The 27,172-nt window shown below is 38.8% G+C and overlaps 1 protein-coding gene across 2 annotated transcripts in view; it reads left to right on the forward strand.

The window, feature by feature from the left end:
- Positions 1 to 8,527: 8,527 nt before the first annotated feature.
- Positions 8,528 to 27,172, forward strand: part of LOC126092012 (serine/arginine-rich splicing factor 7-like) — a 30,590-nt gene continuing 11,945 nt past the window's right edge. The window contains exons 1-5 of one of the 2 annotated variants that reach the window (XM_049907392.1): positions 8,528 to 8,670; positions 8,948 to 9,013; positions 9,137 to 9,290; positions 10,199 to 10,390; positions 12,068 to 12,250. In XM_049907392.1, the coding sequence (XP_049763349.1) occupies positions 8,956 to 9,013; positions 9,137 to 9,290; positions 10,199 to 10,390; positions 12,068 to 12,250 (587 nt within the window). In that variant the 5' untranslated portion in view covers positions 8,528 to 8,670; positions 8,948 to 8,955. Of the gene's footprint in view, positions 8,671 to 8,934; positions 9,014 to 9,136; positions 9,291 to 10,198; positions 10,391 to 12,067; positions 12,251 to 27,172 lie in introns of both variants that reach the window. The other variant, XM_049907393.1, reaches the window with a different exon arrangement.

Genomic DNA, 27,172 nt, shown 5'->3' on the forward strand with positions numbered 1-27,172 from the left:
CAACCCCCCAAGTGTGAACAAGTTTAGCAGAGACCAAGTTTGCAGGTCAGGGCAAAGATGACACGTAGGCGCGCGAATTGACTCTGTCAGGTTGGCGCGCCACCCCCACCACGTTTGTAAGCGGAACGGTTAGGCGAATTCTGTTGGAAGAGCACTTGTTCCTGGATCGTGGTGCTGGACAGACATGGAGACGCAGCTCTCGTTTTGGTAGTGTTAACATAGGTATTAGATTGTCTGAAATCTGCTCTGTAATGAAGTCAAGGTGTTGAAAGCAGGTGCGAAATTACCACTGAACCCCGTAAGGAAAAGGATTTTCTTAATTTACACGAATTTCAGTAGACCTTGCGTTAGTGCCTTGTACAGGCAATGCACCATGTGCCTTAAGCTCACGGTCACGTTATTGCTCTGTGCTTAACGGAAATTCACTCATTCAATGTATTTTAATCTGCTCTTCCATTTACAGTAATATTTTGGTTTTTTTTATTTATTTTCCATATGTTTTCTTTGTGAACTTGCTTTCGCGCCACATGGTCGGTTGGAGCAACCGCCGCAACCTTCCGCTAGAAATTATTAATACCCAGCAATAACTCGAAGGGGCCAATAATTTCGTGGACCACACGAATTTAAGAAACCATTTACTACAGACGGCAGCTTGCAGGAGCGGTAGGACATGTCAAAGCGACGGTAATCTGCCTACCTAGGTGGACTTATACCACCACCAGTACTGGAAGGTTACGTTGGAATGTTAAAGTGCAGCTGCCAACAAAAACATCCATTAACTACGTGAGTAGGGTAAAGCGTTTTAAAGGAATGGTGGACGGATTATCTCAACTACAAGGAAGTGACCCACTGGAGAGACTAGACAAAGCAAACAGAAGAAGAAGGTCGCGGCGGAGGGACAACAGTGGATGCACAACGTCCATATGCGTTACGGTCACTGAGGGAGTAAATTATTGTATGTGTAATGCTGTATGGCATGTTTACATTTTGTGTTTTGTATCAAGGGGCAATTTGCATTTTTTTGTGTTTTGGTGGGTAAGATAACAGTTGCGTTTTGTTGTTTGTTGTTTTAGTTTTGTCACTGTATGGGGGAGACTATTTTCAGAGAGTTCGATAGGGGCAGAGTGTACTGGGCAGAGTGTACTATCAGGAACTTTTGAGGATGTCATACGATACTGTAGTACCTTGTACTGGAAATGGGTTCTGCAGATATTACCAATGCAGAATCTGACATATTTAAACTCCACGTTAAATCCAGAGTTTTTGGAAACATTGCATTCCTTTATCAATGCACAGGAAGGATCTACCATGGTTAATGAATTATTAGAACATGTTCGAACGTTACAACAACATCGGAGCAACAGGATAATGACAGTGAGCATTTCATCCACAGGGTGTGCCGTTTTTCTATTTTTCTTGAGTATAGCTTTATGGAGAGCATGGAGACGTGCACCAGTAGAGGAGGTGCCAACACATCAGTTGTCTACAGCATCGGTAACCAGTGTGAACAGTGTATAGGTGTAGAATTAATGTTTTGATGTTCTCGTTACTTTTAATCCGTAGAACGTAAGTTTTGTGAACAAGGTGCGTTAAGCAGCCACAGGCCACATCTGTTATATTTCGGTTCGGGACGAATCTTGTTGAAAGGAGAGAGGTGTGCTGCGCTAGTATTAGTCTTAGTAGTAGGAAAGATGAAATTTTATTAAAAGTCAATGAACGCGCGGTTGGACGCTGGAATCTGGGGCCACTGGCAGAGAGTTGAAACAGTCGGCAGCTAGTAGGCCAGGAAATGCAAACATGGCACTCGCGAGCGCTGTGCTGCGACGGCGCTTTTGTGCACACGAATTGCTTTGTGTGAAGCAAAACCGAGGCAGCAAACTGCAGCACTGCTTGAAGTTATTGCGATATGAGACGAGGAACTAGGCCAGAGCCAAGTCGAGACTTGTAGATGGCTGACGTTTGGGAATTTATCCCTGCCATAGTTTCTGTCTCTGTCTGACATTACGTCAGAGGGGGGAGGGGGGGAAGCAGTTTAAATAGTGAGGTACTTTTACCTTGGGACAAGGTGTGCTAGGCCAGTCGAGTGTTGGGACGGACCTGTGCTGGTCCACGCTTATAGGGGCCAGTCTGGTAGCAATGTTGTAAATATTCTATGTAAATCTTACTTTATTTCACTGCACTTGTTCGGGCTGTAATCCTCCTCCGGGGACGCAACACCGGGATGTGACGGAACGGCATCTGGATACTTGGAGATTGCACGGTCAGCCTGAAGGAGGGCAGTGGCAACGGTCTACAGCATCCAGGACGGGCCACGTTTGCTACTCCACGTGGAGTCCCCCTGGCTCAGGAGTCCGTTGACAGACAGGTGTCGATCTTCAAACGTTACGGGATGCCTCCAACACTAGACCAGTGGTAGCGGAGGGGGGAAGGTGAGGAAGTGAGAGAGAGGGCATGAGACAGAGAGCGCAATTACGTAAGCGACCAATTATTAATCAATTAATTACGTTGTTATCTTATCAGGAATCGGAAGTCTAGTCGTCTGTAAGAAAGAAATGGTCGGGGAAAGTAACCTGACTCTCCACTAAGAATTTTCAAACCTGTGGATTACACGAATTTTTGGTTCCTGAAAGGAAGACATCTGTCAATCAACATAAAAAGCAAAGAGAGAAAGTGAGAATTTATTTATAAATTCATTTATTTAGTTAACTTTCTGTACATTTCTTCACCTGTCCTATATCTGTTCAAGATGGCACAGGACCAAAACTAAATAAATAAATAAATTCGCACTTTCTCTCTTTGCTTTTTATGTTATATATATATATATATATATATATATATATATATATATATATATATATATATATATATATATATATATATATATATATATATATATATATAATAAGACCAATACATTGCTGTTGACTACAAGTATGTACATTAATACAACATTACATGTACAAATAGTACACTTTCTTAAACAAATAATTTCCATAAATTGTTTATTAATTTAACATTATAATTTCTGTTTCATTCTGAGAGGTATTCATTTAAAGAGTAGAAACTGTGGTCCATCAGAAATGACTTCAGCTTTTTTTGAACAAGCTGTCTTGTTTTGCCAACTTGATATTGTTAGGAAGATGGTTATACACTTGTGTGACTCTATGTAGGACACTCTTCTCGTAGGCTGATGTTCTGGCATATGAGACACGAATGTTATTGCCATTTCTTGTTGTGTAATTGTGCACAGAGCTGTTCAGCTGATAGGCGTTGGAGGTTCTTAAATATTCTCTTACAAAGACTATTGTTTCAAATATATATCGGCATGGAAGGTTTAATATCTTTAGAGCAGGAAAAAGAGAGCGACATATACCTTGCCTCTTTATGTTGCAGATGATTCTGATAGCTTGTTTCTGGGTTTTGAAAACAGATTGACTACAGGGTGCATTCCCACAAAACATTATTCCATATCGGATTGCTGACTGTAAATGTGCGTGATATGCCTGTATTACTATTTCTCTATTACAGCTTGTGCTTAGTATCAGTAGCATGTAACAGATTGATGATAGCTTGGTTGTAAGAGCTTTAATGTGTGTATTCCACTTGAGGTCACTCTGCAGATATATTCCTAGGAACTTAACATCACCAACTAATTTTACAATTTTGTTGTTTATTTTCAATGCATGTTCATTTTGTTGTTTATAGTGCGATATATGAAAGTTCGTGGGCGCCGTTTTCCCAGTGTTAATTATAAGTTTATTTTTTTCAAACCAGTGGGTTAGCTCCAGCAATGATGCATCTGTAGTTAATTGAAGCTCTTTGTGCTCTGACCCTGTAATGAAAATACTGGTATCATCTGCAAATAAAGTTTGCTGTTTGGCATGGACAGTGGCATTCGGGTTATCAATATACAAAAGAAAGAGGATAGGACCTAATGTTGATCCTTGTGGCACAACATATTTGATGGTAATTTTTTTATGTGTATGTTGTTCTTCTTGAAATGTTTTCAGTTATTGTGTCTTGTTTGAGAACAACTTTTTGTTGCCAGCTAGTAAGATATGATCTAATCCATTCATTTGGAATACCTTTAATTCCCTCTCTTTCCAACTTCTGTAGTGGAAATGGAAATGAGCGTTTGGCGTCATTGGCCGGGAGGCCCCTCGCGGGGCAGGTCCGGCCGCCTTGGCGCAGGTCTTATTACATTCGGCGCCACAGTGGGCGACCTGCACGCCGGATGGGGATGAAATGATGATGAACACAACACAACACCCAGTCCCTGAGCGGAGAAAATCTCCGACCCAAAAGGGAATCGAACCCGGGCCCGGAGGACGGCAATCCGTCACGCTGACCACTCAGCTACTGGGGCGGACACTTCTGTAGTAGGATATCATGATCTAAAATGTCAAATGCTTTCGATAGGTCCAAGAATATTCCAGTAGCAATTTCGTTTTCATCTACAGCTTTTAGAATGGAGTGCAATTATTCATAGACTGCTGTGGATCTAGATTGCCTGAAGTCATGCAGATGATTTGACAGCGGTGATTTTTTGCTAACAAACTCTAGCAACCTATTATAAAAGATCTTCCCAAATACCTTTGAGAAACCACCAAGCTGTGCTACAGGTCTGTAATTGTTAACATTGTCTGTGGCTCCCTTTTTTGCAAGGGAGTTACTTTTGCAATCTTTAGAAGATTTGGAAAGGTACCTGTGGAAAAGGAGTGATTAACAGTATGCTTCAGAGGTTCTACAGTATGATATCTTGTTTGGTTTATAATACAATATGGAATCTCATCAAAACCACATGAAAGTTTCTTTAATGAGCTCATTGCCAATATTAGCTCACTCTGTGTGACCTGCTTGAGAAACATAGATCCCCATGGGAGGTTTACAGTTCTCAGTGTAGTGCATATCAGTATTCTGAAAGTTGCTTTGGATAAGATCATTTGCAGCCTTGCCAAAGTACTCATTGAAGATATTAGCTGCAAAGGTAGCATCAGATACTTGTTTGGCAGTGATCAGCCTCTTTCACCGGTGCGGAATTTTCTGTAAGGAGGTCAGCAATATGAAACACTACCACAGTGCTGTTTTGCTTAATTTTAAAATGTAAAATTATTGGAAGTACTGAGTGCAGTTGTTGTTGTTGTTGTTGTTGTTGTGGTCTTCAGTCCTGAGACTGGTTTGATGCAGCTCTCCATGCTACTCTATCCTGTGCAAGCTTCTTCATCTCCCAGTACCTACTACAACCTACATCCTTCTGAATCTGCTTGGTGTATTCATCTCTTGGTCTCCCTCTACGATTTTTACCCTCCACGCTGCCCTCCAATACTAAATTGGTGATCCCTTGAAGCCTCAGAACATGTCCTACCAACCGATCCCTTCTTCTTGTCAAGTTGTGCCACAAACTCCTCTTCTCCCCAATTCTATTCAATACATCCTCATTAGTCATATGATCTACCCATCTAATATTCAGCATTCTTCTGTAGCACCACATTTCAAAAGCTTCTATTCTCTTTTTGTCTAAACTATTTATTGTCCATGTTTCCCTTCCATACATAGCTACACTCCATACAAATACTTTCAGAAACGACTTCATGACATTTAAATCTATACTCGATGTTAACAAATTGTCCACAAAAAAGTATGATCCGACTATGTGCCTTTTTGTCTCTCTTCTTCCAAGCATCAACCTGGTTCATTGGATCCGAAGGGGGGTTTTCAACAACGTCCCACAGTTCGTCATGGGCCTAATATGCCTTCATGGCAAATTTACACATCGAGTAATTTTCACTCCCGATCAACATTTCAACCGCTGGAAGTATAGTTAAGGCTGCTACCACTAATTTTTAGCTTTGAGTGAGAGAAAAAGACATCGGCAATCTGCACCCAACAATGATCAATCGGCAAAATGTGAATGATCGGCACACGCGTAACTCCCGAACTGGCTCTGGATTTTCGCGACGACTTCGATTTTAACATTTGTAAAATCTCACTTTCACGCCTGTGCCTGGACCCATAACATTTAATGGAGCACTTTTTAATATAAACATGAAATCTTTCTGAAACAACATTTTATTAATTAATCAGAACATGCATAACAATATAGACACACCCCAGAACACATAATAACCACCAGGTTGGAGTAAACAAAAAACCTGTCTATATCAATTTACATATCTTAACAAAAACGACTAATAAACTTAAATGGAAAACTCAGGGTTTAGAAATTTCTAGTGTCAAGAAGAGGAAACTCCACAATGAACTGAAATATAATAAAAACAGACGATTTACTGAATATGTTTGCCGTTATAAAGCTATATTTAAAATTTTTGTGAAGGCTCTCAAACAATAAAAACATAAGTTCATTGTAGAACATAAAAGTAAGACAAAAGCAGTGTGGTAAATTGTCAAATCAGAGCTAGGTATTAGATTTAATACTAATGAAATATATAGGATTAAAGTAAATTGTAGCTTTATTGTAAACCCAGCTCAAATATCAGAATGTTTAAATGGATTCTTGATAAATGTGGCGAAGACAGATGTTGATGTAGCAGAGTATCAGACTCCAGAAGCTGAATAAATTACGGATTTAAAAAAAAGTCACAGTGAAGGATGTGGAAAATGTTATATTATCATTAAAAAATAAAAACTCTGTTGGGTGGGATGGTATACCGATTAAAGCGATTGAAACTGTGTGTGACATAATAGCATGCCTCTGGACTAAAATATTCAACAAATCTTTTGAACAGGGATGCTTTCCCAATGTTATGAAGTATGCTGAAGTCTGAGCTCTGCCAAGAAAGGGTTGAGGGAAGACCTGGGAAACTACCATCCTATTTCCAATTTTCCAGTCCTGTCAAAAGTGTTGCAGAAAGTAGCTGCAAATCACATCAAAAATTTGTATTGTAAAAATGATTTTATTGTAAGTAACCAACTGTGATTTCAACAAGGATAAAACATTCTGGATGTAGTGAATAACTTCACTGAAAAGATATGTAAATCATTGGATCAGAGGAGTAAAATTGCAGGTATCTTCTGTGGCCTCACAAAACAATTTGACTCTGTGAACCATGACATGCTTATCTACAAATTATACAAATGCGGGATTAAGGACAATGCTCTAAATTGGCTAACATCATATTTACACAACAGAAAACGAAGGGTAACTATTGCTTTAGATGCAGTGAATTATTATTCTAAATGGTGTGCTATATCACAAGGTGTGCCGCAAGGTTTCATTTTGGGCCAATCCTGTTCCTATTCTACATAAAGGACTAACGTATAGATATAAATTCCTCATCAGTTCTGTCTACAGACGATACTTCTCTTTTAATTGTAGATGATGCTACAGAAAAAATTCCAAGCTCCATCGTAAGCACCCTGGATACCTTACAAAACTGGCACCTGTTAAATGGTTTGAAGGTGAACACTGCAAAAACCTATATCGTTCATTTCAAAACCAAACATTCAAAACGTGTGGAACTTAAAACACAATCTGATAATCAACTTACAGTAGAAGTTAGCATGGTCAAATTTGTAGGTCTAAATGTGGACAAGACCTTAAGGTGGAATACACAATAACTTCCTATCAAATAAACTACATAGTTTTGCATTTGCAATGGAAATACTTGCAAATCCACTAACTTGAGTACACGAAAAATTCCTTATCATAGTTATTTTGAATCTGTTATTAGATTTGGCATAATTATCTGCATAGGTTGGAGTAGTGTATTTCAAATACTTAAACTGCAAAAAAAAATTGTCAGATACATATGTAGTGCACAGAAAACAGAAGCTTGTCGCCCATGGTTTCGGTAACTAAAAATCCTAACTGTTCTCTCCATATACATTTATGAAATTATAATCTTCCTGCACAGCAAGCAAAAACTTTTAATAACACGTATAACGTGAGAAATAAACCTGATTTTATGCTACCTAGACAGCAGTTGGAACTGCGTGCACAAACCCTACAGTGTTTGGGGACGACAACATATAACAAGTTTATTGACAAAAACATATTTAATACGAAACAAGAAATTTTAAAAACAATATTGCAGCAGATTCTGTAGGAGAAATGCTACTATTCTATAGAAGAATTCATAGAGGATTAAATGATAATTTGAGCAATGGGTAATTAAGTGTTAGGTATTATTGTTTGCATAAATAACTAAAGTGTACTATTATTCTGATGCTGTTTGTTAACATCAGCTGTTCTATGTTTATGGTGAAATTTTACCGCAATTTTGACGTGTCTCCTGTACCAGAATCAAATGATTTAGATTATGTACGTTATGATACAAATAAATCACAATTCACAAAAAAAATTCAATATCTCGCAGATCTGCTATTCACTAGCAACAATCTGTCTGTGCAGATTGTTGTGCGCAGAAATTCGTGCAGACAGTTCGTTGCGTGTGTACAGCTTTGATAATGTCAAATGAAAGACTGCTTTAAGAAAGTGTGTGCACACGTTTCTATTCATTTTTCAATACATTTACGTTCAAATTGGCTATTCTTTGAAATATTTTGAATTTATGCTAGAACATCTTTGGCTTGTACTTTTTCTTGTGGCGCGTATTTCCCATGAGCTCCTACGACTGTGCGTCCGTTTGATTCGATCGCCATTTTGGGAATACGTTTGTATTGAATGCGACAGTTGCAAAATTTTGTAGGGTAAGCGTACTGTGAATATTTTTGATTGAGTATGTGGAGTCTTTCACGTCAAGTGTTTAAATGTCCTTGTAAATTTTTGAGTGCAAAATATAAGCCTGCGTCGTTGAAGTAGAGTAACTTTGTTGTCGGCGAGATGTACGAATTTTTGTTTGGTGTCTATTTTGCTCAGAAATGAGTGTAATGGCGAAGCTGTAGACCTGGCTTTGAGTCTTATAAGCACCATAGATTCCTTGTTTTGAGGCAGATGTAAATTAAATTTAGTAGCTTTTTGTTCCAGGCACCAAAATGTCTCGATATCGAGATTCGGGGTCATCTGATGCTAAGTTATATGTTGGAGACTTAGGTACGTAAGTAAGACCTCACATGTATATATTGCGTTGATTGATGCATTGTGAAAATTCAGTTGAAGTTAAAATGTTCAGTCCGTACCGATAGGAAGAGAAGTAAATGGATCCTTTGTTGTTAGGATCGTCGGCGTCCAAACAGGAACTTGAAGAAGCGTTTTCGTATTACGGCCCCTTGCGCAATGTGTGGGTCGCTCGTAATCCACCCGGCTTTGCGTTTGTGGAATTTGAGGACGTGAGAGACGCAGAAGATGCAATTCGGGGGTTGGATGGAAGGTATGTACCCTCATTAACTCTGCCCCTGTCTCTCACAACGATGTAACGCTGCTGCATTGTATCAGTAGGGTAGCATTGTAGAAGTCACTTGAGAGCTAACCCATCTGAACACACACATGGTGTTGGGGGGGGGAGGCTCATTTAGGTGTAAAATAGTTACCCCATTCATCTGAATGTGACAAGCAGTATGAACAAATATTTCGAAAAGTTCAGTTTGTGACTAGTAATGTGTTCTGGGGTACATGTGAATGTGTTTTCATGCATTTCTGTAGCATCCATAAGTCAGTACAGTATAACATGGCTTTATTATTGTCAAAACTTACGTCGGCAGAAGTATGTAATTCCATTGAGAATTGAGTGCCAGAGTGCATTGTAATCAAAATATTTTAAGCTGTATTAAAATTCCTTCATTCAATAGAAATAAACTGTTTTATTTAGTGTTTTTCAGCTCTGCTTGATCTTTTAATCTTATATTTTATCATGCATGTGCTGTGATTTAATTACCCTATTTCCTTTTGTGTGTCTCATTGTATTCTGAATTTTGTTGGTGATTAATTTTCTGTGCTCTGTCGGACTTGAAGGGGACTGTGGAAGAAAGAAATCTCAGTTCAATAAGGAATAGACTGCTTTATCTGTTATCAAATGCACTGCATGCTGGTAACAAACAGTTCCATATATATTGCTGGAGAATGCTGTGTACTATGTGAATTTTTTGTCCTGTATTTTTCTTGTTTTTGAATTTAACATTATACATAACATCCAGTTCCTCAAAATTGCTCTTTTGGGCTAGCAGCAGTTTCTTGTGCAGATCCCTTCAGTTTGTTCTGATCATGAATAGTAGGTACAGTAGTTTTGTCTTTCAGTTATTTAAATCGTGTCTCCCTTATCACTACTTTTTCATTAAACAGAACTATATGTGGCAGAAGAGTTCGTGTAGAGATGTCAAATGGCATAGGTGGCAAAGGTGGCCGTTTCAGAGGTTCAGTACCACGACGAGGTCGGCCATTTCACCCAGAAGACAGGTGCTACGAATGTGGGGAGCGAGGCCACTATGCCCGTGATTGCTACAGATACCGTTCTCGTAGCAGTGGACGGCGCAGGTGAGTAATTTGTTCAGATTGGGGAGGAGTTCTGACCCTCCAAATCGGCGGCCTTGGCTGCTTGCCACGTACTGAAAATATTGCACACACGCATGCCCTGCTCACAGTTATAATTGTTGTTCCTAACGTTTTTATAGGAAGAGCGGCAGACAAATTTCACAAAACACACTCTTCGACCCGTACGGCTGACATATCTCGTCAAGTCGACCTCACAACCCAACTGCTCTACAGAGCCGCGAGAGCGAGCATTGCGTAGTGTTTTAGCGTAAAGTGGGCTACAGCTTCGAGTTCACCAGCCATCTCTAAGTTCTCCCTCTTCTGTGTCTACGGGTTTTATGTTCTGCACACTGTCGACAAGAATTTCTCGTAGTTCTGCTGTGCTTGAACCTCTAGAGCTACTGTTCACAAATAAGTGAGTCTGTAACTTGTACAGAGATGACAAGAAACTAATAGTATGGGTTTCATAGTTTCAACTCGCTGTCAAATTTTTCTTTTAATGTGATATTTGTGAAATATTTATAAATTCTTAAAGTCTTTGAGGAGACTGTTAATCACAGTTGACAGGGAGTTTGTAATAGGCCCAACGTAGTCCACTTTGTGAGAATTACTATAGGACCATTCATATCAGGAAGGAAACATTGAGAGTTCTTAAATTTTCACAAATGGGAATACTTTGGGCTGGCTGTTAAACTCTGAGACCCAGTTATTTGTTATATAACATATTCATAACAATACTCAGTATCATTTGATTATTGTTCCATTTGCTTATACAATATTGAGACCATACTGATCAATTTTGAAGTTTTCAGTTTGTTAAATTGTAAAATACATCAATGTGTAACTTTTAAGTTATTACTGTTATATTACTGAAAATTTTCATTTATTTTTCTGATTGTTGGCTCATGGCAATAACTTACATAACTTCAAACTTCCTGATACATTACTGCTTTTGGTGCTAGGATTGAGGCAAGCTTTCAAATTTTAATTTTGTTGTGCAGTCTATGTAGTGTGGACATTTTGTTACCCGTTTGGAAAGGGAATTTTGAGGGCTAACTCGGAGCATATCTCGTTATTCAGGAGTAGTTTGCACAGTTTTTCATCCAGTTTATAGTTACAATATTTGCATATCTTTATCCCGAATTAGTCACACTGTGTAGGGTTTAGTCTTCATTAGACTACTCTCCATTACAGGGTGTTTCATGCCATCTGTCTGGTGAGCAGCAGTTAATATCAAGTTATGTAGTCCATAATACTCAACTGAGTTAATTTCACTCCCATCTGCATGCTCCCCAAATAAATGGTGAAAGAATTGAGTAGCAGTACTGTAGCTTCGATGTTATAATTGTAGCTGACTTTCAGTTGCCATGTTGTTTTTTACTAAAATTCATAACCCAACATTTTTATTGGGACAAAGAAAATTGTTGCAGGTTTCTTTGTCACATGAACATTTTATTATTTCTGATCTGTTATTTGCAAGGTCGGGAGACATATTACTGCTTTTTCAGATTTTAGCTGCACATTGGAGATGAACATTTAATGTCTTGTTACAGATAGTGAGACATTTTCATTAAGTTTGTATGCAGCTGTGCGTTTAATGTATCAATTGTAGGAGTGATCTTTACATTGTATACTTCATAGTAAATTTTTGTTACTTTCATACACACAATTCATCCTCAGGTCATACTCACGTAGTCGTTCACGTTCAAGATCAAGATCACGTAGCCGCAGCAGGTCACGAAGCCGTCGTTCAAGAACAAGATCAAGATCTCGCAGTCGCTCGAAGACACCTAGGTCACGTTCTCGCACTCGCAGTCCAGCTCGCTCTAGGACACCGCGCTCACGAAGCCGCAGTGGAAGCAGGTTAGAAACAAAATTTATAGTTCTTACTTACTTTACATTCTATGGACCTCTACACTTCACTGACAGTGAGCTTGTCCAGAGGAATTTGATATATGGACAGGTAACATGTTTTATGCTAATGTATTCCCCAAATTTTTTTGTTCGAAAAATCATGTGAAAGACCTATTAAGACTTGATGTGTAGGTCAGTTTAAAATACAGAAATCATTATATAGTAAAAGCTCTGTGTTTCAGCAGCATATTGTCACATGAAGCTTGCTTTGCTCAGCCCTTAGATTACTGTTAGGCAACAACTGAGAGGTTAGAAGGTGGAAAAACTATCCTTAGTGCTGAAATTGAAATGTATTTGTAGCAAAGATTGTGGTAAGACTAATTATTTCTAGCAAATATCCCACGTAGTTCGCTGGCTTTTAATGACATTCTAGCTGCTATTAGATGGGAGTGCGAACACTGGTATGGTCTTGACAGTAATGAAGATGTCACCTTGGTGGAGGCTGGAAGTTATACTGATTGAAATTATTTCATTGAATACAAAACTCACTGCCATGTCAAAATGTGATGTACTTACGCTGTGGCAATATTTTGCAGCCACATGAACTTGATCATTATCTTTATTAAGAAAAAGAGTTACCCTCACCATATAGTGGAGATGTTGAGTTGCAGTAGGCCCAAGTGTCACAAAGATTTCGGCCCATAAGGCCTGCCTCTCTCTCTCTCTCTCTCTCTCTCTCTCTCTCTCTCTCACTCACGCAAATGCAATTCGCGCACATGACTGCAGTCCAAGAGAACTAGCCACACTGCATTTTCCATCATTTGATCATAATCCGTAAGTTACATCCTAAAGATCCCGTAATTACATTAACATGATGAGTGCTAATTAATATAAGTAACTTGTGATTTTTGCCAATTTGGGAAAACACATTAATTGTGCTGGAGCCTTTTTCTCTTAGGATTCGTGTAAATGTAATATAATACTTACCAGAATTGGCACAATATGGGAGAACAATTAGTTCACTTATTTTGTTTACCAAATTCATTGTGGGAAAATCCTGGATGGAATACAGTGTTGTGCATGTCAAGTCAATCTGAAGAATTATCTTGAGAAAATAAGTAAACCCTGAACAGAGCAAAAGATAGTGGTTATGGACTTGAGCGTTCTTTCGTACATAGGTTTCTTAGCTAGCGTGACACAGTTACAGCTTTCTGACCTGTGTTGCAGGCTTTTTTCTGTTTAAGGACTGTCTGTTTTTTAAAAATAATTATGATCTTGTACATAAGAGCTTTTGCAAGTAGAGGACAAAGGGTGTCACTTTCGTTCTTTGATCTGTCACATGAATTTGACACAAATTGTCAAGAGGTTCTGTGTAGTAAACTGGAAACTTATTAATCGGAGGAATAGTTCAGTCTTGTATGATAATAGTGGCAAGAATGTGATTCGCAATAGAGTAGACCAGGGCCCGTACTGAATTTCTGAATCTGATGTTGTATGGGGAGGCTACACAGTGTCATCAATCTATATGTACAAAGTTTCAGCATGTATCTCCTCTAGTAGGTGGGTCCCAAGCTTGCACCATCTACACACGTGCTGAAATGCCAACTTCAAATAACTTACATGAAAGGCACTCTTACCTTACAAGCTCCTGCATTTGTATGCTAGAACAACTTTTTGAGCTATATAAGAGTATGTTACTGATTGTGATTCTTCAATTTCTCCAGGCGTATTTTACTTCGTCACGTTACTGATTATTTTTCTAATACCTGTAGTGACAGCCGTACTACAAAAGATGCAGAAAATCATGTGATTTGGAGAACCCATATTTAACCAGCTGTAAATCGTAATTTTATGAATGGGTTCAAACAAAAATTTTATAGGACCTTAGCCATGTTTTGTTCTTTCCATCAATAATATTTGCCTTTCTCTGTCAAAGTACATGCAACTGAAAAATTGATGTAAGCATTTTGGGTCCCATATTTTGGGTGCGTATTGGGGACACTATCTCCAGTGTATGTACTATAGTCTTTTTTTTTATCGTACAGTATCTAGAAAGAGTATTCTTCTAGCTTCAGAACCTATAGTTTTATACACGTCTCGCATTGCTGAAATGACTCCCAAAAGGTTTTAAAAATAAATTACACATTGAAAAATTTTTTCAGTATTTTTTGAGCCAGCATTGAAAGCATTCTTAAAATATTGCCAATACTCTTTACACTGTTGTTGAAGGAAATATCTTCGCTAAGATAGCAGAAATGTGTTTCATATGAAACACAAATAACTTTCTGTAGTTGTAATTACAGGATGGAGTAGTAGGTAAAACAATGGAAAGGCAACAAAAACAATGTTCATATCAACTTTTGAGATCTCCTTCTCTAGCAGAAGTATGTGCCACATGCCCCTCCTCCCCCGACACACACATACACATAGTGGCTCCATGTTCCACACGTCAGTCATCTATAAGCCTTTCCTTTATTGCATATTAAAAATCTTTCTAGTGCATACAGTTTTTAATTGATGCAAGTTATACTACTGCAAAGAAATGCTGAATCCAGAAGTAACTACAATGAAACCATATAAACAAGGTTAAATTTTCCTCTTTACTGCGTTTCCTCTATATTACAATTTCCTCCATGTAACGCTCATATTTTTGGGACCCTGGTCAATTATTTACCTCTTTATAATGTTTAAGTGACTGGATGTAGACACATCATTTTCCATTCTGTGGATTCACAGTTTGCACTGGCTCGGAAAGGCCACGCTCAGCGTGTTTCATATGTCAGCGGCAGAACCTGGTCACGTGACGTGACGCACATTCTGCTTGTGATCTTTTTGGTGCCATTTCAGTCAATGCTTCGTATTTGTAGCGTGTTGTGTGAGCTTAGCAGCAAACAGTTCGTGTGTGTAGTGAGAGTGTGTCTTCAATATGTTTTTTTTTAAAAAGCTGTCATCAGTGGACATGAGTGAAAAGTGGAAGAACATTTCTCTGGAAGAGAAGGTTTCTGTTATTAAAAAAGTGGAGGCATCTCCTGGTGCGAGTCGCGTGAAGCTAGTGAAGCAATTTGAACTGGTCCCCTCAACACTATTATTAAAAACAGATTGTTGATAATGGAAGGGTTTGAGAATTGTGGAAATTAGAAACATATGAATTTGAAGCCATCGACTTATGACGAAATGGAGGAAGTTTTATGAACTTCATTTCAGCAAGCACTTGCTGCAAACATTCCTATAAATGGAACTATTTTGAAGGAGAAGGTGCTTCAAATATCACTGCAGTTAGGTATGGAAAATTTTAAGGCATCCAATGGATGGATTGATAAATTTCGACAGTGTCATGGTGTTGTATACAAAGTGGAATGTGGAGAAAGTAAAAGTGTGGACGAACCAACTGTAACTCAGTAAATGCAGACTCTCCCTAATCTGATTAATCTGGTACATGGCTACAAACTGTGTGACATTTATAACACTGATGAAACCAGCATGTTTTTCAATTTAATGCCGGATAAGACATTTACTTTTCGTGGGGAAAATTGCCTCGGTGGTAAGAAGAGCAAGGAACGTATTACCATTTTGTTGTGTACAAACGTCAATGGCAGTGAAAAATTGAAACCTTTATCAGGAAGCCAAAAAATCCAAGGTGTTTCAAAAACATTTCCGCGTATCTGTGCAAATATGCTACCAATGCTAAGGCATGGATGACGAGTGATATATTTTTACATTTTCTCAGAGAATTTGACACCAAAATGGGGAGTGCTGCAAGACAAGTGCTGCTGTTTGTGGATAGATGTGCGGCACATCCACCAGATGAATCCTTTCTGAGGAATGTGAAAGTAATTTTCCTGCCACCCAACTGCACCAGCCATCTGCAACCTTTCGACATGGGACTAATACATGCCCTTAAGGTTAAATGTAGGACACCCCTTGTGTAAAAGGCCATGAATTTGATGGACCAAAGAAAACCGGGAAACCAGCAGAGCTCACAACTGAAGCTGAATTTTTTACGGGCAATGAATTTAATTATGTATTTATGAAAGGAAGTCAGTGCTGAAACTATTAAAAACTGTTTCACAGAAGCGGGATTCTGTGAGAATGATGGCAGCTTCTGTGGAAGATGTTGCAAGTGATTTACAAGAGTTTCAGGAATTAATAGATAGTGATTCTGTCACTTTTGAGGACTTTGTGGCTGTGGATGACATGGCAACCACAGGAGTACAAAGTATTGAGGAGCTGACTGCAGAGAGAAGCTTGGAGAATAATAGTGGTAGAAAAAGTGACAGTGACAAGGAAGATGACCCTGTGCCCTCATATACTAAGGCAACTGAAGCCTCTGTAACATTCAGGAGGTATATGATGGCCCATAGACTTGAGGACAGAACAGTGGTTCAGGTTGTTCATTTGGAGCAAGATATGATTGCCATAGAGTCTAGGAGAAATAGAAAACAAACATGCTTGCTTGAATATTTTAAAAAATCATAGGTATGTGATTTTCAGATTGCATAGGTTCCTAGAGTTTTGTGCAAATTTAAGTTCCATTTCATGATTTAATTATTAAAGTAATTTTTTTGTAACTAATTCTTTTTTAATCTGTACCATTTACTGTGTTTTATGTAATATGTTCAGTATATCATAAACAAAATTTGGCTCATATTCTATAATTGGGTCAACTGAAGAATGTGATACCACCTGTCAGCTTTGGACAATGTCATATCTTAAGAATCTGTTATAACTTTTTACAGTACAAACTGATCCATTTACTTTCACCCATCCTCCTACCGAGCCCCATGATTTAATTACAAAAAACTAATCATTTGATACATTGATCATTTGCAATGAATATCACATTACAGTGTTGTGAAAATTTAAAATGTCATCTATGGCACCATTTGTCAACTTCCTCTTTGTAGTGTTTTCCTCTATAGTGTTCAGAATTTGTGGTCTCTTGAAAAACATTATATAAAGGTTTTGTTTAATAATACGTGAGGTTTAGCAACAAAACATTGACACACTATATAGGGTTTTGCGTTCATAGTTTCTAATGTTTCTAAAAGAGCTGAACATACAAACACACAAAACTGATGTCAATTTAAAGGCTTTCACACAAAAATAAGTTAGGAAGAAGTTGTTTTCTTCCCACAATTTGCTTGGAAAGATGCCAATCACTTGATTTCACTGATTCTAGAAACATGAAATTGTGATAAGTCTATGCAGAAATAGCAACTGGTTCAGTGTACATTTTTATGTATCTGATGACTATTGGGGTGTCTTGGAAGTAATTTCCCATTATCTTAAAAATCCAGTCAGTATACACTACCCACATATGGATTATACCCCTGAACTGATATGTCTGTAACACATCTCCTTTATTGCCTGGAAAAGTTTTTAAAGATGTGAGATACATACTTTACTTGATGTGGCCACGTTTGTCCTGCCTTTTTTGCTTTTTCACATTAATGTAAATAGCCAAGGAATAGTGCATCCTGTTTTTCTACCTGTGTACTATTGTGAAATGTGAACAATGGTATTGTGTTTTTGTGTGACCTACAAGTAATTTTTGGATGATTGATATACTGCTTGCTATGCTGTAATGTTGTTTACACATTTGAGAGAAATACACCATTGTATAATATGTTAGTTTTATGTTTTGTGAGTCTTTTCTGTTCCTAAAAAGTCTGAAAGGAAAGTTGCAAAGGCTTAAGTTTCTAGCCCCCTCCTTCATGCCAAATGTTATATACCACTGAATCATCGTGCAAATTGTAAGCAGTGAACCATGACAAATCAATTTCTGTGTGAAATAAGGCGACAAGATTGCAAGTGCTAATTGCATTGCATCTGCATGCACATACCTAGTAAATGCACAGCTATTTCCTTTATCAGCTGCCTTTATCATTTGACCTCTCCTGTCTTGCGTTCTTTCTTTATCTAGTGAGCATTGTACTAACTCAAATATTATATGACTTGTAAGTAAAACAGATCACATTAGTCTTTCTTTGGACAGAATAAGGCAGTTACAGTGCATTTAAAATAAGTTCGGTATGGAGTGAGTGGAGGAAAGGGTAGTTGCCAGTGTGTGCTGAGAGCGGCAGCAAGGGGTGATAACCACCATACTTAGTGGGACCTGGATGCCCTGAGGGCCCCAAAAATGGAATTCTTTCAATTAATAAAATTCTATTCTACCTGATTCTAAGAATATACTTTTAGTATGTAATAATTTGTGTGTTCAAATGCCTTTCTAAAGCAGACGCAACTCTTGAATGCCCAGTTATCACACTACTGTCAAACACAATGTTTTGCTGTTCCTGTTTTGGCACTGCTACTAAAGTAGCAACTCATTTGTGTGATAGCCTTGAACATGTTGATGGTACTATGAGCAGGTACGACAGTACCAGTAGGTTACTGCTGAGTAGTTGCTCCACTAGATGGCATCCCATACAAGCTGACCAATTGCGTCTTTACGTGTGGTTACTCGTACTTGAGGTACTTGGGTTATGCATGCCTTTACACTGCAATTTAGTCTTCCCATTGTTGTTGTTTTTAGGCAAACCAAAGGGTAAGAACTGAAATAAAAGAGCATGTCATTGCAGTATTTATTTCCGTTAAAAGTAAAAGAAAAAACTATATTAAAATAGGTTACATAAATAAATGTCTTCAGGCAGAATAAATTTCCACCCGCTGGCCATTAGCATCACAAGAGAAATACACAATGTCCTGACAAGAATGCTTCTTGCAGACATTGTTTCCACAATTGTTGCACGATGTCTTCGTCCTGACATTTTTGTTCCATCCAAATATGTGATCTATTCTGGGTGTAGGTTTGTCATGAACTGGGCCTCCTTTTCTGAATTTTTCAAGAAATATTTGTATAGCTTTCGGAAGGTTCGTTAGTTTCGCTCTTTGCACTAGATGAGCCTTCATAAGACCATATGACAGGTTTTTTAGAAAAAGCCATCAGTTGTCTGTCTGGGGTGTTGTGGCTAAAGATGACATTCAAATTTATTCCTGCGATATCAAGATGTCGATAGAATAATGCCTGTAGCTATCTGGTTATTCTGGCTGTTGTATACGATGCTCACATCTGATTCACAGTCTGCTCCTTCGTTGGTTCTGTTGTAGTCCAAATTTACTGCTGATTTCCCACTTTAGATGTCAATTTCATTTGTATTGTGCATCGTAGAGAGGAGGACCACAGCTTTGGTTTTTTTTTAGTGACAGTTGAAGATAAACAGATTGTACTGAAAGCCATTGAGTGTCGATTTGCTTTCCCCCGTGTTACCAGCTTGAAATTCAGGTGGTTTTTTTAAGTGCTGATGGAGGTGAACTTTTTATCTACTAGATTATGAGCTAGACTAGCTGGTGTAATAGTTATGTCATAACATTGTTTGTGCCCTGTGTGGGAGTTACCAGTCTTTTGACAACATCTTAAGGTTTATTTGATTTTAGATAAGGTGCAGCAAACTGTTTGCCACAATACACTTCAAACTTGAGGGTTTGAAATGTTTTTGCGTAACTAAGGGAGTATAGTTTGATACCATACTTCGCAGGCTTATTTGGAATCTACTGTACAAACCTACAATGGCCTGTAAAGGCCTGCAGCATTTCAGCAATTATCACAAATTCACTGACATTATAGTTATTTACAAATTCTTGGTGAAACTCACGTAGAGGTGCCAGTTTTTCTGTAGACCTTGGTTCAATTCTTGTTTCTATATTGTCAAACATAATTGCTCTAAGTAGAAAACGGAGAGTTTATAACTGAAAAGTGATAGTAAGATAGTCACACCAGTAACATCAGATGTCCACAGTTGACTGCAGTTGGCATGATGTCCTTTCTTTATGCCAATCAAAAAAGTGCACCAAAAAGAGCATGAATTTCTTCTGCTGAAGTGTCTTGCAATCATGAACTCCAGAATAGTTGGTATCACTACGTTTTTTTCCCAGTCCATGTGTTGGTATGAGCTACGATGTCTTCTATCATGTGATAACAAAATAATATGCATCTAATGGTGTAAGTGTATTTCTGTCAGTCCCTTTTGGGCCTGGTAAAGTTTTGGTAATGTTTTTAGCCCTTTTTCCCTGCAGTTAGGGGTGGAAAGTCTGTTGTAATCATAAAAGTACTCCTATGTAAAGCTAATGAATTTATAGGAATAACGTCAAAGTGTTTCACAATAAGTTCCGGACTTTGTGAGATACTATTATAGAAAGATAATATAAGTGGAATATTTGAGTATCTGTATTCAATACACATACTTCAAAAAATCCAAAAAGATCCTATTTAGGTAGGAGCAAATACTCCGTTCAGACACAAGAGGAACTTGTGAATTCCACTGAATATATTGTCTTTCTTTAATAGTATCTCACAAAGTCTGGAACTTATTGTGAAACACTTTGATGTTGTTCCTATAAATTCGTTAGCTTTACAAAGGAGTACTTTTATGATTACAACAGACTTTCCACCCGTAACTGCAGGGGGAAAAGTGCTAAAAACTTTATCAAAACTTTACCAGGCCCAGGTAGTTTGTTTATTAAGCATAGGAAGGTCCAAAGTTAAATTGAAGAAATAGATAAGAGGTGGCAATCGAGTGACTGAAAAGATGAATTTGCTTCAAGAACAAAGAAAGGATTATATTGAAGTAGGAAAAACATGCCTGGCAGAAAATATTTACCAGCTTATTTAACTGTAAGCGAAATGCATAGAATTTCTTAAGATTACTGACAAAAATCACACAAATGTCAGTATTCATTGTATTATTATGCTTGTCGTTCAGCCTTTAATTTTTTGTTGTGGCTCCTTGATTGGTATTTGAAGTGAATGTTTGAGGCTAAAACTGTGACAAAGCTGAAACAAACTCACAAGAAAAGAAGCAGGTCATTGTTTCGTATCTCGTGTATAATAATCGAGCAAGGTGTTTTTTGTTTAAGCCTGCTCCCCGAAGGAACTCGTAAGCGTCAATTTTGATCTCGTGCAGAACCAATCTTTAGTGAAGGCTACTATAGGGGAAGTACACTGTGCGTGCCAAATACGATATTACACATATGGCATAACACTTAACACTCTAGAGAAGTTATTGAACTAGGATTGTCTTCTACAGGTGGCTAGAGAGAGCATGGCAAGGGCTGCAATGAAGTATCACTTCAACAAAATAGGAAGTGAGAAACTAAACAGTGAAGGGACTTCACTACATTTCCGATTCTTCTGTGGGACGGAACAAAAATTACACTACTTTCTCAATTTGATTCTGCCGTGGTGCATATGCATTGAAAGCTTGAATTTTAATTGTGGCTTGAAAACTGAGAACATTTTATTAAGAAGAAACTTCAGTTTAAGTGACTTTTTTTCCACATGTAGACCCCTTGGTTCATGCGTATAGGACATTTGGTTTGGTGAAAATGAAAAGAAGGAAACTATTCTACAGTCATTGCAAGGACACTTTTTCAGCAGTAGGTACTCTGCCTGCAACTTCTAATGTACAGTTTGTGTATTGGAAAGCATGTTGTGAAAAACATTTGAAGACAGAAAAGGCTTCAAAGTAAGAGGCAAAAGTTTTGAGACTTTTTGATCCTTCATCTGACTGGCTAACATATATGTACTGTTCTGCAGTCAGCAAAATCCATACCATTTTCAAGCAGATGTTCACTCTGAATGACAGTATTTTCTTGCTGAAAACTATTAACTGTACAGATGGGGCCAGTTCGCAGCAAAGGTGTCATGTTAGAAGTGTGCTCCAGGGGGACAAACTAGATGCTTCGTGAGAATAGCCTGCAAACTGTCTTGGTGATGCGGCAGCCGCCTGAGACCATGCTCAAGTAATGAATGAAGATTTGTTGTAGAATTGAGTACAAAAAGTGGCAGAGTTTCCCAATATCATAAGACTTCTATGAACTAAAGGCTCTGAAAACAAGCTATGTGTTTTATCTAGGACACTTTTAACAGCTACAGAAGTCTGTATTATAGGTTTTGGGGGGTACATAGAACATTAATCTGATTTTATGATTTTACAGGATGTTCTATGGAGTTTTCTATGTATGTATTTATTTATTTATATAATAGAGGGAAACATTCCATGTGGGTAAGTTAAAGCATATTTGTTTTTTATATTTATTTATTTATATTTATTTATTTAGTCCTACTCTAAATCCCATGCCACTTTCCTTGACGTTGACCTCCACCTGTCCAATGGCCAGCTTCACATGACCATCCTCATCAAACCCACCAACAAGCAACAGTACCTCCATTATGACAGCTGCCACCCATTCCACATCAAACGGTCCCTTCCCTACAGCCTAGGTCTTCGTGGCAAACGAATCTGCTCCAGTCCGGAATCCTTGAACCGTTACACCAACAACCTGAAAACAGCTTTTGCATACCGTAACTACCCTCCCGACCTGGTACAGAAGCAAATAACCAGAGCCACTTCATCTCCTCAAACCCGGAACCTTCCACAGAACCACCCCAAAAGTGCCCCTCTTGTGACAGGATACTTTCCGGGACTGGATCAGATTCTGAATGTGGCTCTTCAGCAGGGATACGACTTCCTCAAATCCTGCCCTGAAATGAGATCCATCTTTCATGAAATCCTCCCCACTCCACCTAGAGTGTCTTTCCGCCGTCCACCTAACCTTCGTAACCTCTTAGTTCATCCCTATGAAATCCCCAAACCACCTTCCCTACCCTCTGGCTCCTACCCTTGTAACTGCCCCCGGTGTAAAACCTATCCCATGCACCCTCCCACCACCAACTACTCCAGTCCTGTAACCCGGAAGGTGTACACGATCAAAGGCAGAGCCACGTGTGAAAGCACCCACGTGATTTACCAACTGACCTGCCTACTGTGAAGCGTTCTATGTGGGAATGACCAGCAACAAACTGTCCATTCGCATGTATGGACACAGGCAGACAGTGTTTGTTGGTAATGAGGATCACCCTGTGGCTAAACATGCCTTGGTGCACGGCCAGCACATCTTGGCACAGTGTTACACCGTCCGGGTTATCTGGATACTTCCCACTAACACCAACCTGTCAGAACTCCGGTGATGGGAACTTGCCCTTCAGCATATCCTCTCTTCTCGCTATCCGCCAGGCCTCAATCTCCGCTAATTTCTGATTTCAATTTGCTGCCGCTCATACCTCACCTGTCTTTCAACATCATCTTTGCCTCTGTACTTCCGCCTCGACTGACATCTCTGCCCAAACTCTTTGCCTTTACAAATGTCTGCTTGTGTCTGTGTATATGAGGATGGATGTGTGTGTGTGTGTGTGTGTGTGTGTGTGTGTGTGTGTGTGTGTGTGTGTGTGTGTATACCTGTCCTATTTTCCCAAGGTAAGTCTTTCCGCTCCCGGGATTGGAATGACTCCTCACCCTCTCCCTTAAAACCCAAATCCTTTTGTCTTTCCCTCTCCTTCCCTCTTTCTGATGAGGCAACCGTTGGTTGCGAAAGCTTGAATTTTGTGTGTATGTTTGTGTTTGTTTGTCTGTCGACCTGCCAGCACTTTTGTTTGGTAAGTCTCATCATCTTTCTTTTTAGATATATTTATTTATTTATTTATTTACATGTCAAGTTCCATTGGACCAAATTGAGGAGCAAATCTCCAAGTACATGAAATTAATACATAAAAGTAATAACCGATAATAATAAAATGTTGATGAATCCGAAGTCAGTACATAAGTTTAAGTAAAAGCAAACAACAATACAAGAAGAATCAGTTCCTCGACAGAATAGGAGTAGTGATCCGTGAGGAAACTCTTCAGTTTCGATTTGAAAGTGTGTGGATTACTGCTAAGATTTTTGATTTCGAGTGGTAGCTTATTGAAAAAGGAAGCAGCAATATACTGCACACCTTTCTGCACAAGAGTTAAGGAAGTCAGATCCGAATGCAGGTTTGATTTCTGCCGAGAGCTGCTTATTCTTGGGATTATGCTAATATTGTTAACGAGAAATGGCAGTATATTTTGAGAGGCCAGTGTCAAAATACCCAGACTTGTGAACAGGGGTCAACAAGAGGTTCGTGAACTTATACCACTTATTGCCCGAACCACCTGTTTCTGTGCCAAAAATATCCTTTTAGAATGGGAAGAGTTACTCCAAAATATAATACCATATGACATAAGTGAATGAGAATAAACAAAGTAGACTAATTTTCATGTCGAATGATCACTCACTTCACATACCATTCGAATAGTAAAAAGGCAGCATTAAGTCTGAATAAGATCCTGAACATGGGCTTTCCACGACAGTTTACTATCTATCTGAATACCTAGAAATTTGAACTGTTCAGTTTCACTAATCATATGCCCATTCTGTGAAATTAAAACATCAGGATTTGCTGAGTTCGAGTCTCACTGTGATTTAGCGTTAATTCTCTAAGTCACGAACTACACTATTTGAAACCGAGCCAATGTTGTACACAACATCCCTTACTACCAAGCTAGTGTCATCAGCAAACAGAAATATTGTAGAGTTACACGTAATACTAGAGGGCATACATATCATTTATATAAATAAGGAACAGGAGTGGCACCAACACTGATCCCTGCCTCCCCCCACCCTCTCCCCCCCAAAGAAACCTTGATCGTACCCCACTCTGACCCCCATATCACAGCCATTCTAAACATTGTGAATAATAACCTTTTGCTGTCTGTTGCTAAAGTAAGAGGTGATCCAATTGTGAGCTACTCCCTGTATTCCGTAATGGTCCAACTTCTGGAGCAATATTTTGTGATCTACACAATCAAATGCCTTAGTTAAATCAAAAAATATGCCTAGCGTTCAAAACCTTCTGTTTGGCCCATCCAGTACCTCTCAGAGAAAAGAGAATTCAGCATTTCCAGTCGTTAAATGACTTCTAAAGTCAAACTGTACATTTGGTAGCAAATAGTGATATATAAAATGATAAATTATCTTTACATACACAGCCTTTTCAACAACTTCAGCAAACACTGATGGCATAGAAATAACTCTAAAATTGTCTAAATTATTTGTTTCTCCCTTTTTATAAAGTGGCATTACTACTGAGTACTTTAATTCAGGAAACTGACCATCCCTAAAGAAAAAATTACAAATGTCGCTAAATACAGGGCTAACATGTGCAGCACAGTACTTTCATACTCTGCTAGGCACTCCATCATATCCACGAGTCCTTTGTCTTCAGTAATTATTGACTCAATCTTTCCCTTGTATCACAGAGGAGTATTTCAGACATAAATCTTGGAAAAGCATTTGCCAAATACTGTACATATATCTGATTTATCAGTAACAGAAATATTTTTACTACGAACTGGCTTTATATCGTCGACCTTGTTGCTGACAAGACACTGTTACAACTGACCATATGGTTTTAATTTTATCCTGTGAATTAACTATTCTATTTGCATGCCACATACTCTGTGCCTTCCTAATAACATTTTTAAGCACCTTACAATACTTTGACTCTTCAAGCTTTTCTGGCGGATTGCTGTAAATAGCCTTTACGGGTTTGCTGCCTGATCACTTTGTGCAAATTCCACAATATTTCCTCGGAGCAACTGTCACACACATTCAGGTGGTTCATCCTTGCTGGTGGCTATGTACGAGTGACTGTATATGCATGTCAATGCCCCGTTTCTCGAACATGCGCGGGAAGAATGCATAGGTGGGGAAATTGTCCATGTGCAATGATTTGCAGATAGATGGTGCCGTATTCAAACTCCCTCTGCCGAAAATCACAGAGCGGCTCTCCCGCACATGCCCTATATGCTGCATTTGTAAATCATCCGATGTCTGTATTCAGACAGTGTTCCACAATTGCCGATACACCACATTTCCTCGAGCCAAGGTCATCCTTAACTGAACCCAACAGGTTTCTCAGTTTTGCAGATGGTTGGAAAACACACATAATTCCTTATCTTCCGAGGACTCTTCAGATTCTTGATGACATGACACCAAAATACAGCAAAAAGGCCAAAGTGGTTGTGTCTTTGTGTGTTCATTATGTTCCATATATTGAACACGCCTGTGCCTAAATGCATTACGTGTCTGTCTCAGAATAACAGTTTTGTCGGAACACGTGTCTTCAAATGTTGTATTTCACTCGACAGGCTTTCAGGATCAGATACCCCATGTGCTCTATGAACTAACGTACATAATGCACTACTGCGTTGTGCAGGATGATGGCAGCTTGTGGTCTGCACAATGTGGTACTTTTGCTAAATTTAAACATTGTATAGATTCTGCGGCTGACATTAAACGATGGCAGAGTGCGGCACTTGTGATAGAAAGGGTGCGTTATATGTGTCAGGAATTGTGCTTGGGTCCAGACAATTGCTATCACTCCATCTGAAGATTTAAGCGAACATTTCAGTGGTATCCTGGAACTGGGTAGACAGTGCCACTTGGGCTCTGGCTGACTGGACTGAATGACAAGCTAAGTTTTGTCAAATGACTAAATACAATGGACTCGGGGAAGCCCGAGTGCAAGATGTCTTGCCAAGAAGACGTACAGTGTTTAGTCTCACGGAGAAGACTTTAGGTGATACTGCAATTTTGGTGCTAGAGAAGGATCTGAATTTTGTACCTACACTAGGGACCATTTCCCTCCGATATGTGATTAGTGGAATAGAGCAGGCTGTTTCGAAACTAAGGATGCTGCCGAAGAGGTTAGGTGTGACACTTGCCACATCTTCACTCAAGCTTCATCTGAGATGTCCAACTTTAACATTACCTCAGCTGAAAGAAATGCTGTACGAGAATTGAGAGAAGATCTAGACATTGTCATCTTACCTGCTGACAAAGGAAATGCTACTGTGCTTCTCTCACGCGCAGAATAAAACAGCAAGATATACAAACTGCTCGACGATCCTGCATATGGTAAATTAAAAAGTGGTCTGACGGGTAGGATCCAGAGAGAGACTGTGGAACTCATCAGGAAGAGCTCAATTCCAGCGAAAGTCACTAAGGGTT

This window comes from Schistocerca cancellata, chromosome 7, assembly GCF_023864275.1.
Source record: "Schistocerca cancellata isolate TAMUIC-IGC-003103 chromosome 7, iqSchCanc2.1, whole genome shotgun sequence".
NCBI classification, from domain to species: domain Eukaryota; kingdom Metazoa; phylum Arthropoda; class Insecta; order Orthoptera; family Acrididae; genus Schistocerca; species Schistocerca cancellata.